The 15,742-nt window shown below is 46.0% G+C and overlaps 1 protein-coding gene across 1 annotated transcript; it reads right to left on the bottom strand.

Moving 5' to 3' along the window:
* Positions 1-1,543: 1,543 nt before the first annotated feature.
* Positions 1,544-15,464, bottom strand: ppp1r12c (protein phosphatase 1, regulatory subunit 12C). The gene is made up of 20 exons (XM_084441516.1): positions 15,178-15,464; positions 14,536-14,734; positions 14,317-14,447; positions 13,737-13,855; positions 13,050-13,209; positions 11,361-11,505; positions 10,683-10,757; positions 10,389-10,468; positions 9,975-10,087; positions 9,598-9,665; positions 9,347-9,486; positions 6,925-7,012; positions 6,665-6,779; positions 5,525-5,655; positions 4,872-4,927; positions 4,711-4,750; positions 4,149-4,253; positions 3,065-3,115; positions 2,865-2,915; positions 1,544-2,671 (listed from the first exon to the last, which is right to left on the bottom strand). Exons 1-20 carry the CDS (start codon positions 15,384-15,386, stop codon positions 2,585-2,587), a joined length of 2,163 nt encoding a protein of 720 aa, XP_084297642.1. The 5' UTR covers positions 15,387-15,464; the 3' UTR covers positions 1,544-2,584.
* Positions 15,465-15,742: the final 278 nt, after the last annotated feature.

Genomic DNA, 15,742 nt, shown 5'->3' with positions numbered 1-15,742 from the left:
TTTAGCATCCACTGGTGGGCGGCATTTACACCGAGGAGTGAGTTTTAACCAAATTCCACTCGGTTACTCTACATCCGGTATGGTTTTATTTATTTTCTAACCGTTTAAACTGAATACTGGTGATGTCTCGAACACCTCGGTTAGGGACTTAAGGAAACATTGCATTGATGACGTTTGTTTTAAATATTGTATCCACCAGAACTTCCCTAAACTATCTTAAATCTATTGTCTAAAAAAGCACTACAGAAATAATGGTTTACCTTGTATTGTATGGTTTACCTTCTCTGCATTAAATGGTTATTCTGTACATTTTAGAAACATGAAGTGTAGCAAGTAAAACATTTCACTCACCCCAAAAAGGTCTTTCAAGTGGTGCAAGTGGCTGAAGTGATGTGTGGCTGAAGTGTTGTGTGGCTTATATACACTCTAGCAACCACGTCATACTGGGGAAATGCTGGCTGTCGCTCTGAATTGAAAATGAAACTTATCCTTGATGTTTTTATGCCTCAATTCTTCACATTTGCTGCTAAGCATTTTACTATTGCGAGGCTGTTGCAAAAAAATGTGCTGACTGTTGAAAAAAGGCTTTTTAATTTTCATATATAATGAATTGATCAATATAAGTAGTATTTCTATATTTTAACATATGCTGGCTTTAACCTTTTGGAAGATTTAGTGGATAAACTTCTGTTAAATCTATTCTTGTGTAAAATTAGTAGCAAATGAAGCCTACTTAATATTTGTATACACCCAATTCTTGACTGTTTTGACATATAGTTCAGTATTTATAACCCAATACCCATTTTGCTTAAGAACTTCCCCTTTACAAATCCTTCAGGCATTTGTTTCTTAAAGGAGTAGTAAATGGAAAATGCATGTTTAGCCTGTTTTAAGGTTACTTATGACCATATACAATGGTTCAGATCAAAACGTTGACAAAGCTTGCATTTTTGAGAAAGTTGATAATTGCTCTACCACCGTTTTGGTCATACAATGGATGTGGATGGGCATCTTGAAAAATCATTCAAAAACATGTTAAACTCTTGATTTCTAAGACATACGTAAGGTATGTCTGATTTGTTTTGATTTTTCTCTTGACAGCTGAAGGAGCCTGGATGAGATAGGTGGCCCCTCAAGACTTTTCCTTTGAAACTGTACAGGAAAACTAAAATGTGACTTAAAAAAATTAAAAATAAAACAAAGCCTCAGAGGATGAAGTTTGAACGCACAGGGGGCTTTGCCCCAGAGTGCTGAGATTAGGGTTCCTCCATGTTAGCTACACTTTCAGCAGATCTGGACCTGTATGTACCAAGCGTCTGAGTATGAGTGCTGATCTAGGATCAGAGCCCCACCTCTCCATATGACTTCATTCAAAACGGACAACAGATCCTAGATCAGCACTCCTACTCTCAGATGCTTGATAAATATGAGCCCTGAACCCGCGTCTCCATTTTGTGAAATCAAGGCTTTATTTTCAGACATATCTTTTAAAAACCAATCCACTCTGATCAGTAGTTACCATACTGTATTTTATTTTTGGGACTTTGTGTACTTTTGCCAAAGCAAAATAGAAATATTAATTACAAATATATATAGAAAGGCACATTATCAAAATACAATTTGGCATGCATTTACTTAAAAAAAATTGCAGTAAACATTCAAAAAGACTTGACCCATCTTGCCCAGGAACAAACAGGTGCCAGTCACAGAATGAGCACCCACCATCTGTGTCCTTGTACAATAGAGAGCACTACCACACCACTGGACCCTGTACATAAATATACACTTAAATATACATTCACAGCAGAGGGAAAGACATGCATTAAAATACAGTTTGGTCCAACTTTACAGTAGTCAGCTCAAGTAGAGAGAGTATTAACCCACACTCACCCTGAGAGAGACACACCAACCTCTTCACCTCTGCCTCAAAGAACATGCAATACTAACCAGACGCAGGGGTTCCGTTTTTGTTTTTTGGCACATTTATGAGATTTAAAAAACAAAACAAAAAACAAAACGTTCTTTTTCAAAGTCTAAATACTAAGAAGGTCTCCTGGGATCTCTCCACAGAGCCGGAACGTCATATGAGCCCTGCACGACACTGGTTGTCTAGTGGTATGTACTCAAGTATAATCACGTTATCTTGAGCTTGCACTTTGCATGGCTTAAAAAAAAAAAACTAAAAAAAACATTAAAACATGTATTCTAAAAACAAGTTAAAGCGGAAGCGAAGCACATATTTAAAAAATATTCCAGTAAAAAAACTAAAACAAAACAAAAAAAATGAACAGGAACACCCTACAGTACCCTGTGAACCAATAGGAGGTGCAGTTCAGCTCGGTATACAGTATACAGACTAAGAAGAGAAGCCAAACGATAGACTAATGACCCTGCTCGCGTTTCTTTCCAGTTTCTAATCCAATATCTATCAACTAACGTACTTTTTTTTTATTGTTCCGTGTTTTTATTATTATTCTTTTTTTAATCAGTGTAGTAAGCTGTTAATGTGAGGTTTGTTCCCGGGCCTTGTGAGATTGGACACAGAATACTTTTGTCCGTTCAGAAGGTTTGGCGGCTGAGGCGTTCATTTGGAGAGTTTGCTGATGACTCTGATGAGGGCGGCGTTCTCGTCTTTCAGCCGCTGGTTGTCTGCTCTGAGGTCCACCAAAACCTGGACGGGGAGCGGCACAAACATCGGGTAAGACGACCGTCTTCGCTTAGTTCCACATAAAGACCTCAGCGGTCTAGAAAACAGGGACCCAATACTCATACCTCGTACTCTCACTGTGCTATATGTCACCTAGACATTATTAGAATGAATATCTGCTAAGCAGATGCCGCCATGTTTGACTGGCCTCAGATACCTTCAACTCGTCCTCCATCTCCACCGCTTTCCTCTGGAGTGCCCTTTTCTCCTGCGGGAAAAGAGGGGTAGAGATCGACAATGACACCAACCGCAGGTGACAATGACACCAACCGCAGGTGACGGCGTATTTCGCCTTCCTGCTCGTTTCGCCGAGCACACTTGAGAAACGCGCGGCGGACATACGGTGTTGGGACTTACGAAGCGTTCCAGTTCTAGCAGGGCCGGTCTGTCGGTGTTGCTCTCCTGGCTCTGGAAGGACAATGACAAGTGAAAACAACGGGGAGTTTAGCTCGCGGAACTTAACCCCGACCGTTCATTTTAGGCACCTATCAAATGGGTCTAAAACTCTAAATATCAAGATCTACATATACAACCATCTCGCCGGGAAAAAAAATAAATAATAATAAAAAAATAATAAAATCTACAGTCCAACACTTCCTGAAAGCTGAGAAACAGCGATTTCTAGTAATATAGGGAAACTCCAATTGATCCTAATAAATCCTATTAATGTTCAGAATATTGTCACTTTTTTTTTTTTTTTTACAGTTTTGTTATAATCATATCAAATCCTATGATTTTTTTCTTCCTGTAAAACAAAATCTCCCAAGTGCTTACGTCAGCAGTGCAAGAGCAAGGTCAACCAATAATCTCACATCCACCCGTCAATCAACGCTATCTGTCTATCGAATTTGTCTAAAGTTGTTATAACCCGCCAACTTGTTGACGTTCCAGTCAAATTCCTCTAAACATTATGTCCCGCCCCTATAACCCATTTTAAGTCGGAGAAAAACGTCAAACTACGGAAGTCAGATAATCTCAAATGTCCGTTTACGCTGGACTCGCACTGAAACGGACGTTTGAGATCATCTTACTTCTGTAGTTTGACGTATTTCCGACGCAAACAAGCTATGGGGGTGGGACATAATGTTTAGAGGAATTTGATTGACACATTGACAAGTGGACGGTTTTTAAGAGCTTTAGACAGATTCAATAGAAGGATAGCGTTGATTGACGGGTGGATGTCGTGAGATTATTGGCCTAAAATCTAAGGTACCTGTTGTCGTCATTGCACGTGACCTACCGTTTTCCAGGAAGTAAGAAATTCTATACTTTGATATAAGATTACAACAAAAGTAGAATTTTGTAAAAAAAAATTGGCATACATCGTTGAATAGGTGAACACTATAACCAATTATGTGAACCAAAATGGGACAGAAAGCTTTTTCCATTTCAGTGCAACATTAAAAGGCCAGGATGGGCCTGGTGCGCCCGGACCGCTGACCTGCCGGAGTCTCTCCAGCTCCACCTTGCTCTGGCTGAGCAGCAGCTCCGTCTCCTGCAGCTTGTCCCTCAGAAGCCTGTTCTCCTGCAGCACCTCCGTGTACAGCTGAGGGGGAGAGGGAAGCACCGCCGGACAAACACGCTCAGTTCACACCGCCGGACAAACACGCTCAGTTCACACCGCCGGACAAACACGCTCAGTTCACACCGCCGGACAAACACGCTCAGTTCACACGGCTTTGGCTTCCTGGGTACCGGGCGCTCTCGCTCTGCGCCGCCCGATTAGGCTCTTTGCACAAGCTCCACTACTTCTACAGGCATATTTATTTCCTGTCCTATACCATTGGATGGAAGTGATTAATCAGGTGTGATCCTGATCCCCACCTGATTAATCACTTCCATCCAATAGTAAAGGACAGGAAATAAGGATGCCTGTAGAATTTCAGGAAGTAGTGGAGCTTGTGCAAAGAGCCTATTCAATTCGGTGAACACAGAGAGCGCATTTTTAGACATTTTTTAGTAATGTGTGCCTTTGTATCGCAAGGAGACAAACAATCTCTTACCGTTTTGTAGTCAGGTGATGAAAATCCCAATTGCGACTCGCTGTAAAGGTATAGAAAAGCCTTCAGTCAACGTCAAGTCTTGTGGGTTTCTCAACCACCATAGCCATGTCAACCTAAGCAATGACATATCCTCTTTATGAACCCTAGGGGGCGCCACCTACCTGGGAGTCCTGTTACTGTAAGCGTCTCCCGGGTAGGCCTCATCCAGATCTTCACTCTGCGGAAAAATTGCATAATCGTAGAAATGCCAGCCTGTAATTCTCCTAATGTTGTTCTAGCTTGTTTATACTCTTGTTGTACTGGGATATTGTAGAAGGATGTTTAGTTTGGATGATGTTTGATTGTTGTTGGATGCTGTCTAGTCACGTGCTCCTCCGCTACCTGTCATCACATCAAGGCCCACAATGGAAATAAGTCCTGGACTTTATTGTGTTGTCCTTGGCAATGTCTTTTTAAGCTGTTGATATAGATCACTGTGCTTTTTAATTTTTCTATTGTCAAATAAATTAAGATAATGCACGATTACCAACGGTTTGGTAAATGTCACGTGATTGTTGGACATGGGAGCCACCTTGATCTAAAGACACAGACATTGTAATTGTAGCACAGTAATTGTAGCACAGCTAATCAAAACACAGGAGACATTTCACCTAAAAAGCTGAAATAGCCCGAGGGGCCCGGGGACTCAGATTGCAGTTCTGCCCCGTTACACGTACCAGTTACCGACCGTACCACCCATCAGGTCAGCGGGGGTGTGTGTGTGTGTGTGTGTGTGTGATTCGAGGCCCGTAGTAAACGCCAGGTTTGCTCTCACCTCCCCGGACAGCTGGCCGATCCCAGTGGAGCGTCTCTCCTTCCTCCCCCGCCGTCTCTCCCTCACTCCCAGGCGTGTCTCTCCCGGCTGAGTCTCACCCTCCGACTCGGCTGGTTTCACCGGGTCAGTGTCTGAAACGCAGGGACACACGGTAGAACGCAGTAGCGCCGGTTCACTTACAGACGGTAGCGTCGCCATGGACACAGAGGCACGATCACTTCTAAACCGCCACTCGTACGGAAAAAACTGAAGTTAGCGGAACATTTGATTGTAACCCACCCACTTCTCCAGTCGGTGCTACTGACTGCTTCTATACGACACAAACAGCGGCCAATCTCTTGACACTGCCGACCAAACTGGATGTCTGATATATATAGCCTTAGGTATGTTATAATGACGAGTGATTAATCAAAAAATGTATCAATAATGTGGCACCAATTATATACACAAAAAAAAAATATATATACAGATGCATCTCAAAAAATTTGAATATTGTGGAAAAGTATATTATTTTCCGTAATTTAATTTAAAAAGTGAAACTTTCGTATATTCTAGATTCATTACTCAAGTGAAATATTTCAAGCCTTTTTTTGTTTTAATCTTGATGATTACGGCGTACAGCTCATGAAAATCCAAAATCCAGTATTACATGAGACCAATCAAAAAATTGATCTATAACACAGAAATGTCAACCTTCCGAAAAGTATACATTCAAAACTTAAGTGATCCAGCACACACCGGGAGTATAGAAAAGAATTCAGTGGTTCAATGGTTAAAAAACATAGTTGTTTGCGGTTTTTAACCATTAAACAAAGTATTTTCTATACTTTTCTATACAAAGTCTTTTCTATATAGTTTTGAATTTAGCTGCTTGTTCCTGTCCCAGCAGCACTCTGGGTGGAGCAGCATGGCTGAGCACAGCGCACTTATATTACTTTAGATCCCCTTCTGAAAAGTACCTTCATTTATGCACTCAATACTCTCGTATTCGTTTTGCGCGGATTACTGCATCGAAGCGGCGTGGCGTGGCGTGTAGCCAGTCAGCCTGTGGCCCTGCTGAGGTGTTATGGACGCCCAGGTTGCTTTGATTAGCGTCTTGCGGCTCGTCCGCCTTGTTGGGCCGGGCGTGTTCTGACTCACCTCTCTCGGCGGGCGTCAGGGTGACGATGGGGCTCACGGGGTGGACGGCGCGCGGCGGGTCGGCAGGTTTGGCCACCGTCTTCTCCGCCTCCTTGAGGTCTGTGAGCGTCACGCCCTGCGGGAGCATGGCGAACGTCAGCTTAACGTTACCGTCGGTGAAACGCCGGCGAATGGGAGTGAGTGGAAAACACCCACGACGTGACGTGTGTGTGTGTGTGTGTGTGACGCGTTAAGAGGTGGCGCTGGACGGTGGCGGTTACCTGGGTGGAGCGCCGCGACTGGCGCATGAGACGCGAACGAGCTTTCCTCTGAGACTCGGACTCCTCGTCTCTGACCGGGGCCTGAAACCTGATTAAAGACCAATGAGAACTCATCATCATCACATCCATGGTACAAACCAATGAGAACTCATCATCACATCCATGGTACAAGCCAATGAGAACTCATCATCACATCCATGGTACAAACCAATGAGAACGCATCATCACATCCATGGTACAAACCAATGAGAACGCATCATCACATCCATGGTACAAACCAATGAGAACGCATCATCACATCCACGGTACAAACCAATGAGAACGCATCATCACATCCATGGTACAAACCAATGAGAACGCATCATCACATCCATGGTACAAGCCAATGAGAACTCATCATCACATCCATGGTACAAACCAATGAGAACGCATCATCACATCCATGGTACAAGCCAATGAGAACTCATCATCACATCCATGGTACAAACCAATGAGAACTCATCATCACATCCATGGTACAAGCCAATGAGAACGCATCATCACATCCATGGTACAAACCAATGAGAACGCATCACACATCCATGGTACAAGCCAATGAGAACTCATCATCACATCCATGGTACAAGCCAATGAGAACGCATCATCACATCCATGGTACAAACCAATGAGAACGCATCACACATCCATGGTACAAGCCAATGAGAACTCATCACACATCCATGGTACAAGCCAATGAGAACTCATCACACATCCACGGTACAAGCCAATGAGAACTCATCACACATCCATGGTACAAGCCAATGAGAACTCATCACACATCCATGTTACAAGCCAATGAGAACTCATCACACATCCATGGTACAAGCCAATGAGAACTCATCATCACACATCCACGGTACAAGCCAATGAGAACTCATCATCACATCCATGGTACAAGCCAATGAGAACTCATCACACATCCATGGTACAAGCCAATGAGAACTCATCACACAGCCATGGTACAAGCCAATGAGAACTCATCATCACACATCCATGGTAGAAACCAATGAGAACTCATCATCATATCCATGGTACAAGCCAATGAGAACTCATCATCACACATCCATGGTACAAGCCAATGAGAACTCATCACACAGCCATGGTACAAGCCAATGAGAACTCATCATCACACATCCATGGTACAAGCCAATGAGAACTCATCATCACACATCCATGGTACAAGCCAATGAGAACTCATCATCACATCCATGGTACAAACCAATGAGAACTCATCACACAGCCATGGTACAAGCCAATGAGAACTCATCACACATCCATGGTACAAGCCAATGAGAACTCATCATCACACATCCATGGTAGAAACCAATGAGAACTCATCATCACATCCATGGTACAAGCCAATGAGAACTCATCACACAGCCATGGTACAAGCCAATGAGAACTCATCACACATCCATGGTACAAGCCAATGAGAACTCATCATCATATCCATGGTACAAGCCAATGAGAACTCATCATCACATCCATGGTACAAGCCAATGAGAACTCATCATCACATCCATGGTACAAGCCAATGAGAACTCATCACACATCCATGGTACAAGCCAATGAGAACTCATCACATCCATGGTACAAACCAATGAGAACTCATCATCACACATCCATGGTACAAGCCAATGAGAACTCATCATCACACATCCATGTTACAAGCCAATGAGAACTCATCACACATCCATGGTACAAGCCAATGAGAACTCATCATCATATCCATGGTACAAGCCAATGAGAACTCATCATCACATCCATGGTACAAGCCAATGAGAACTCATCATCACATCCATGGTACAAGCCAATGAGAACTCATCATCATATCCATGGTACAAGCCAATGAGAACTCATCATCACATCCATGGTACAAGCCAATGAGAACTCATCACACATCCATGGTACAAGCCAATGAGAACTCATCATCATATCCATGGTACAAGCCAATGAGAACTCATCATCACATCCATGGTACAAGCCAATGAGAACTCATCATCACATCCATGGTACAAGCCAATGAGAACTCATCATCACATCCATGGTACAAGCCAATGAGAACTCATCACACATCCATGGTACAAGCCAATGAGAACGCATCATCACACATCCATGGTACAAGCCAATGAGAACTCATCACACATCCATGGTACAAGCCAATGAGAACTCATCACACATCCACGGTACAGACGACATTCACGTTGTTCCAATATAACACAGTGGAACATCCACACTGTCCCAATGGAGCGGAGTATATCCATTAATTTAAACACATTTATGCTCCCATAACTGTTGATGCTACTTTCACCTGTTAGCTACCGTCAATATGGTCATTTCAGAAGAAGCCTTTGAGGACGGACGACGCGGTTGGGCGTCTTACTTGCGCTTTTCCGCGTTGGGGTTGTTGGGGCTTTCCGCCGTGGCCTCCCTGCGCTGTGGGGTGGGCTGGACCCGGGCGGTTCGGCTGGCTAGGTCCTGCTCCTTCTCCTTCTCCTCCTCCACCTCTCGCTCCTCCGGAGTCTGAGAAAAGCAACGGTAAAGCGCCGGGGAGGGGGGGTTAGAATGCGCCGTCCGCCGCCTCGCGTTTCGATAACGAGAGTGTGTGTGAGACAGAGCGGCCTGGCGCGCTACCTGGTCGGCAGGGCTCAGCGTTGACGCGTTGACGCTCTCGCTGTCGGGACTGGATACGGCGGAACTCTCTGGAGAAAAGACAAGACTCTGTTAAGTTCCATTGCATTGTGGGTACACAAACGAACGTCGGCATACCAGCCTAAATGAAGTTATCTGAATTGAGTTTAAATGAAATTTCGTAAGCCCTCAGCTGAGCAAAGAGCTATTTTATTAATTATTTTATTTTTTATTTATTAAGCCTTATTTTATTGTAAAATGTTTTAGCACCGTTTTTCTCAATCTAAAGCGTCTTTGAGTGCCCTGAAAAGTGCAATATAAATAAAATGCATTATTATTATTATGATATTTTGGAGTTTGTGTGGCGGGTGGAGGTTTACCTGGGCTGCTCTCTCTCTCCTCGCTGAGCTCGAGGCCGCCGGACACGCCCCTCTCTTTGGACTGGTCCTGGACGTTCATCTTGTCCCTGCTGCTCATCCTGCACACTGATGTCCTGGAACACGACACGGACCGAGAAGAGCGGCCAAGATTAGCTGTTGTCGTTTTTTTCTGATAACAATGTTGCACTGTTGTCTTGGCATTTTCCGTATGGTTCTCTAAATCAGGACAAAGGTCTAGGACGCGGGGACTGCTATCGTCTGTGAACACTACAATACCGACTGATTAGGGGGGGGGAAATGTTTTTAGTTTAGTTTAGAGAAGTTAAGAGAAGATAGAGATACATAGAGATACAGAGAGGTCGTAGAGAATAGGTTTGGGGAGACGCGGAGAGAGAGAGCGGTCTGCACACTGACCTCCGTCGTTTGCTCAGGGCGTTGGCGGCGGTGGAGCCCGGAGGGTTCTGTCTGTCCATGATGGACTGTTCGTTACGCCACTGCGGAGGGGACACGGACGAAGACGCCACAGTGCAGTCAGCATACGAGATTAACATGGTCACCGTTTCTCAAAAATGAGAAAATGTGTCTGAGAAATCACACCCCTTATTTGAGTTAGGAGCATGATTCGCCTACAGGATTGAGAGAACGGATCATTTAAACAAAACACACACACACACGTGCACAACAAGGGGGTATAAAAGTGAGTCTCACGCTGGCTTGTTTCTGTAGCAGGTCCTGCAGCAGCGACTCCACGCTCTCGTCAGCCACGTCGAACGGCGTCTGACCCTGGAAGGGTTATTTTCACACAGCGACAAAACGCTTGAACGAGCAGGAAACGCAACGAAAGCCCAAACGGGCCTCTACCGAAAGTCCTGACCGAAAACACGCTCGACGTTGTCAAAGTAGTGACCTGCCTGGCGTTGTGGAGTGAGAATAAAAACAGAGAAAAGAAAACAGTACAAGACACTCTCTAAAGAATATGACCATGTCTAGGCTAGCATTCTGTTGAGTTCCAGCTCAGAGTACATTTCCAAACTTGGTGCGACATTCAACGGCCTCAGCACACAAGCATCCTGCTATGTACATATGGTAGATTCAAGACTTTTAGGGCCAAACTTAAAACCCACTTGTGTGCTGCAAGTAATTCTTGAGCTGGTTTGTTGTTGTTGTTGTGTGTATGAGTGGTTTACATGTCCTAGATCCCCCTCTAGCTGTGTTTGTTTAACTGACTGTCTGACTGTTGTTATTGCTGCCCCCCCCCCCCCATGCTGATGTAAAAATGTGATGATGGAGCGCATTACAAATAAAAACAACAACATAACGCAAGGTAAACAAAACTGTATCCCGTTACTAACGGGTGATGAAAACAGGTGTGCCCGCGTGTCTCACCCCGTTGCTGCGGGCCTCCATGTTGCAGAGCTGCTCGGCCAGGATCCGGCAGGCGTCCCCCTGACCCCAGTGGGCGGCGGCGTGGAGCGGCGTCCAGCCGTCGCAGTCCATGGCCGACACGTCCAGGCCGCACTGGCACAGCAGCCTGGGACGCACAACGCCGGAGGGGGGGGGGGGGGGGAGTTAGGGCGGGAGTTAGGGCTTAAAGAGGGGGGGGGGGGCGGGAAGCACGGCCGTGTGGAGGCTGCGCTTCTCGGTTGAAACGCACGCCAAATCCTTTGCTAATGAGCCTGGGGCCAGCTTCCCCTTTAAGGCCGCTCCTCTGTGTGTGTGTGTGTGTGTGTATTCTACATTTTATGCATATTGTATGTATACGCTTCTTGTACTCTTATGTATATTCTTTACTCTAACCAATGTTGTACTTCCTTGTCTAACCCCCCGTCTGGGGATTATTAGATTATTAAAGTTAATCTTACTTTATGAAAAGAGAGAGAGGAAGAGTGAAAGGAAGTGTTTCCGTCATGGTGCTAAGATACGTCGGCCATGTTTTAACTTGTATTACTAGTGTCCTTACCTTAACAGGAGTTCATACACTGTCATTTTACTACCCAATGATTGTTGCACCGATAGAAACGCTAGCATTTACAGGCTTCAGAAATGTACAATCCTATTGGCCAGATTGCTACTGCCAGTTATGCTGGGCTCACACTACAGGATTTTTAAAAGCCTAACCTGTTTCGAAATCGGGTTGCATCATGCACACTTAACAGATGTTCTTCTCTGGAATCTCAAACATGCTCACACCACAAGGTTTTAAAATTAACGGCTCATCACACACTACGGGATATTATCGTGCCCGAGGGAGCAACGAGCACTGGTCTAGCCGTCTCACTTGTAAAGTAGTGATCTAAATATCAAACGTTTGATATTCTAGGGGCCCCGATGGGTCTGCGAGCTGATCAGGAGGTATAAGATTGGATCTGTAAACCCCTCACATTACAAGATCATCCGGGCCCAACATCGGTACCGACCAACGTTCCAGACCAGATTTCTCCTCCGATTGTCGGGAGGGCTGAAACGGGGATAAATCTGCCCAAAAAACCCTGTAGTGTGAGCCCGACATTACCTTTAGTTAATATCAGCATGTGGGCACAATGAATTGTGGGAAAGAAGCAGCCGCGTTGTGTACACTGGCCGTCCATACAGCATGTTCCAGACAGTCACAGTATGCTGTAACGTGACCTTTGACCTTTACACAAAAACATCTTATTGCATATGCTGTGTACAGGTGCATCCCAGAAAATTAGAATATTGTGGAAAGTTCATTATTTTCCATAATTTAATTCAAAAAGCTAAACTTTCATGTATTCTAGATCCATTACACAAAGTGAAATATTTCAAGCCTTTTTGTTTTAATCTTTATGATTGTACAGTATGTTCATTTATACACTCAATACTTGATGGGGGCTCCTTTTGCACAAATCCCTGCATCAGCGTGGAGCAGTTGGAGTGGCATGGAGGCAATCAGCCTTGAAATATTTCACTTCAAGTGTAATGAATCTATAATACATGAAAGTTTCACTTTTCAAATTAAATCACGGAAAATAACAAACTTATACACAATATTCTAGTCTTCTGAGATGCACCTGTAGTATGGGGGGATTCGCACGCTGTCGGTCGGCCACTCACTTAATGGCCTCCAGGTAGCCCTTGGCTGCCGCCACGTGCAGGGGCGTGGCCCCGGTCCTGGGGTGCCGCAGGTCCGAGGGCGGTCCCTCCGTCAGCCACGCCCGGGCGTCCCTCATGATCTGCTCCTCCTCCAGCCGTTTGGCCGCCTCCACGTCCACCCCTTCACACACACACACACACACACACGCACACGCACGCGCACGCACACGCACACACACACACACACGCTTAACACAGCAAAATGTCCACCTAGGAGACCCTTTTCTCTTTTTTTTAGGTGTTGCTGTATTTTCCTTTGTCATGCTTTTGTACAGTCATATGTCCGCGATCAGCAGCACTCTGTGTACTCTTGTAAGTCAACACAGGAAGTGGCAAGGCTGTGAAACCTTCTACCCCCCGCTTGTGAAAATAAAAATAGAACGAAAGAGGAAACTCCCTCTTGCCAGTTTAGCAGGCCAAGTGTCACATTCAAAATGGTGCAATGCCTTTCCCTCCCTCCCTCTCTCTCTCTCCCTCCCTCTCTCTCTCTCTCTCTCTCCCTCCCTCCCTCCCTCTCTCTCTCTCTCTCTCTCTGTGTGTTCCTCAGAAGTGTCGCCATCGTCTTGGCCCCCCTCTCCCCTCCCCTCTCCCTCCTCACCTTGCCTGCGCGTGTACTCCCCTCTCCTCCTCTCTCCTCCCCCTCCTCACCTTGCCTGCGCGTGTACTCCAGGAGCAGCGATTCGGTGGCCTCGTCCTCGGCAATGTCCAGGGGGACGTCCCCGTCGCAGTTCACGGCGCACAGAGACGCGGCCCGTCGCAGGAGGAAACTGAGACGGGGAGAGACGGACGTTGTTGTTGTTGTTTGTCCACAGACAAAACCTAGTGCTTTTTCGAGTGAACAGCTTTATTTCAGACAAAGCTTTAAATAAGGCTGTGGTATTTTTTCAGTTTGTGATATTGCATCAAGACCACCAGGAAATAATTGCACACCATCCACAGCTGGAGAAAGGTCAACCAAAAGAGGAACCTAGTTGGTGGGCTTGTAGGAGTGGCCAGTACCACACAATCAGCCGCCTGTATACCAGTCTGTGTTTACATGATGACTTGTTGTGGACATGGCCACAATGACAGAATTGTTGAACGCAGAAATGAGCTTGGCACCCACAGCGAGACAGTCACAACCGCGCCCACTTGCTAAAACTACTCTTTCTGCTGTGGATCAGAACGGATGGGACAGTTTCACAACCTTCGCCAAACTTATGACTTCGATCTTTCGGTGTGTACATACTCAGTGATATCCAGGTTTCCACAGGTGGCAGCCACATGTAGAGGAGTCCAGCCCTCACTATCAACCTGGTTCACATTGGCCCCCTGGTCCAAGAGAAAGGACACCAACTCCATACTCCCGTCTATACACGCCTGGAATGAAAAACAGGATTAGTGATTGCGGTCGCCCAGTATAAGATCAGTAGCTACCCACACTAGGACAAAAACACTTAGTCCTCACCTGGTGAAGAGCGGTGATACCGTCGGCATTGGCACAGTTGACAATCTCTCCCTGATCAAGCCCTCCGTCCTCTCCGTGCGTCTCTCTCGCCTCTCTCAGCATCTCTCTCGCCTCTCTCAGCATCTCCTTGGCTTCGTCCGTGTCTCCGCTGGCGCAAGCGGCCAAGAACTCTGCAGCTCGGTCAAACCTCACTCGCCTCCTATGGAATAGATGAAGGGGAAAAACCGCATGTCATGAATGACTAGCTAGCTAGATACACTTTGGTGCTGGACGTGTTAACAATTTACACCAGGGGATCAATAAAGCAGATCTGTCTCTCTCTCTCTATACCTTAGCTATCTATGTATTGTTGTGGACATGGCTGACAACCATTTGCTACATGTGGGTGTGAATCAAGCTATCATAGTGTTGCAAGCACTGTTTCAGTGTCTTTACATGTCTTATTAGATATAAAGAATGAAGTGTATCTTTGCAAGCAACTTGTTGGCCATCCCACGCACAACATTCCTACCTCCAGCATCCGGGGCAGCTAGGCTAGCATGCTAACGTGGCTAGTGCTAGCTAGCTCATCATTACAGCAAAGTGAACGTTAGATTACTGAAACAATAAACATGCAAATGATGATCAAGCTAGCCACAGCACCTCCGTTTGAGTAGGTGACTGGTGGTCGGCCCGGGAACTTCCCCATCCCGAGAAGGGTCCTTTAGCTCGTTGTTTACGGCCTCCGTCTCGCCCGCAGCCTCGACACCGCCCCGCCACCTCCGCCGGGGCACCGCCGGCTCTCTGTCCGTGCTGGAACCGGACCAGCGCTTTAACTGCTCCCGTCGTTTAGCCTTCGCAGCGTCCCCCATTATTACCCCGGCGAGGGCTACGTTAAATCAAAGATATATTTGCAAGGAAAGACACACCCTCCATGTGTATACTTTCACTTCCTTGTTCTGGCACTGGGTGTGAAGCTGGTCTCTCTGTTCGAGAGCGTAGTGAGAGCGCAAGGGTGCGCAAAGGTGTCTGACGTCATCGTCTCCTCTCTCCCCTCCCTCTCCCCCCTCCCTCTCCCCCCCTCTCTCTCTCTCTCTCCCTCTCTCTCCCTCTCCCTCTCTCTCTCTCTCTCCCCCCCCTCCCCCCCCCCTCCCTCTCCCCGCCTCTCTCTCCCCCCCCCCTCTCTCTCTCTCCCTCTCCCTCTCTCTCTCTCTCTCTCTCCCCCCCT

This window comes from Borostomias antarcticus (assembly GCF_949987555.1).
Source record: "Borostomias antarcticus genome assembly, chromosome: 7".
Lineage (NCBI taxonomy): Eukaryota > Metazoa > Chordata > Actinopteri > Stomiiformes > Stomiidae > Borostomias > Borostomias antarcticus.
The sequence above is the reverse complement of the archived record's forward strand: the minus strand, read 5'-3'. Positions and strand labels throughout refer to the sequence as shown.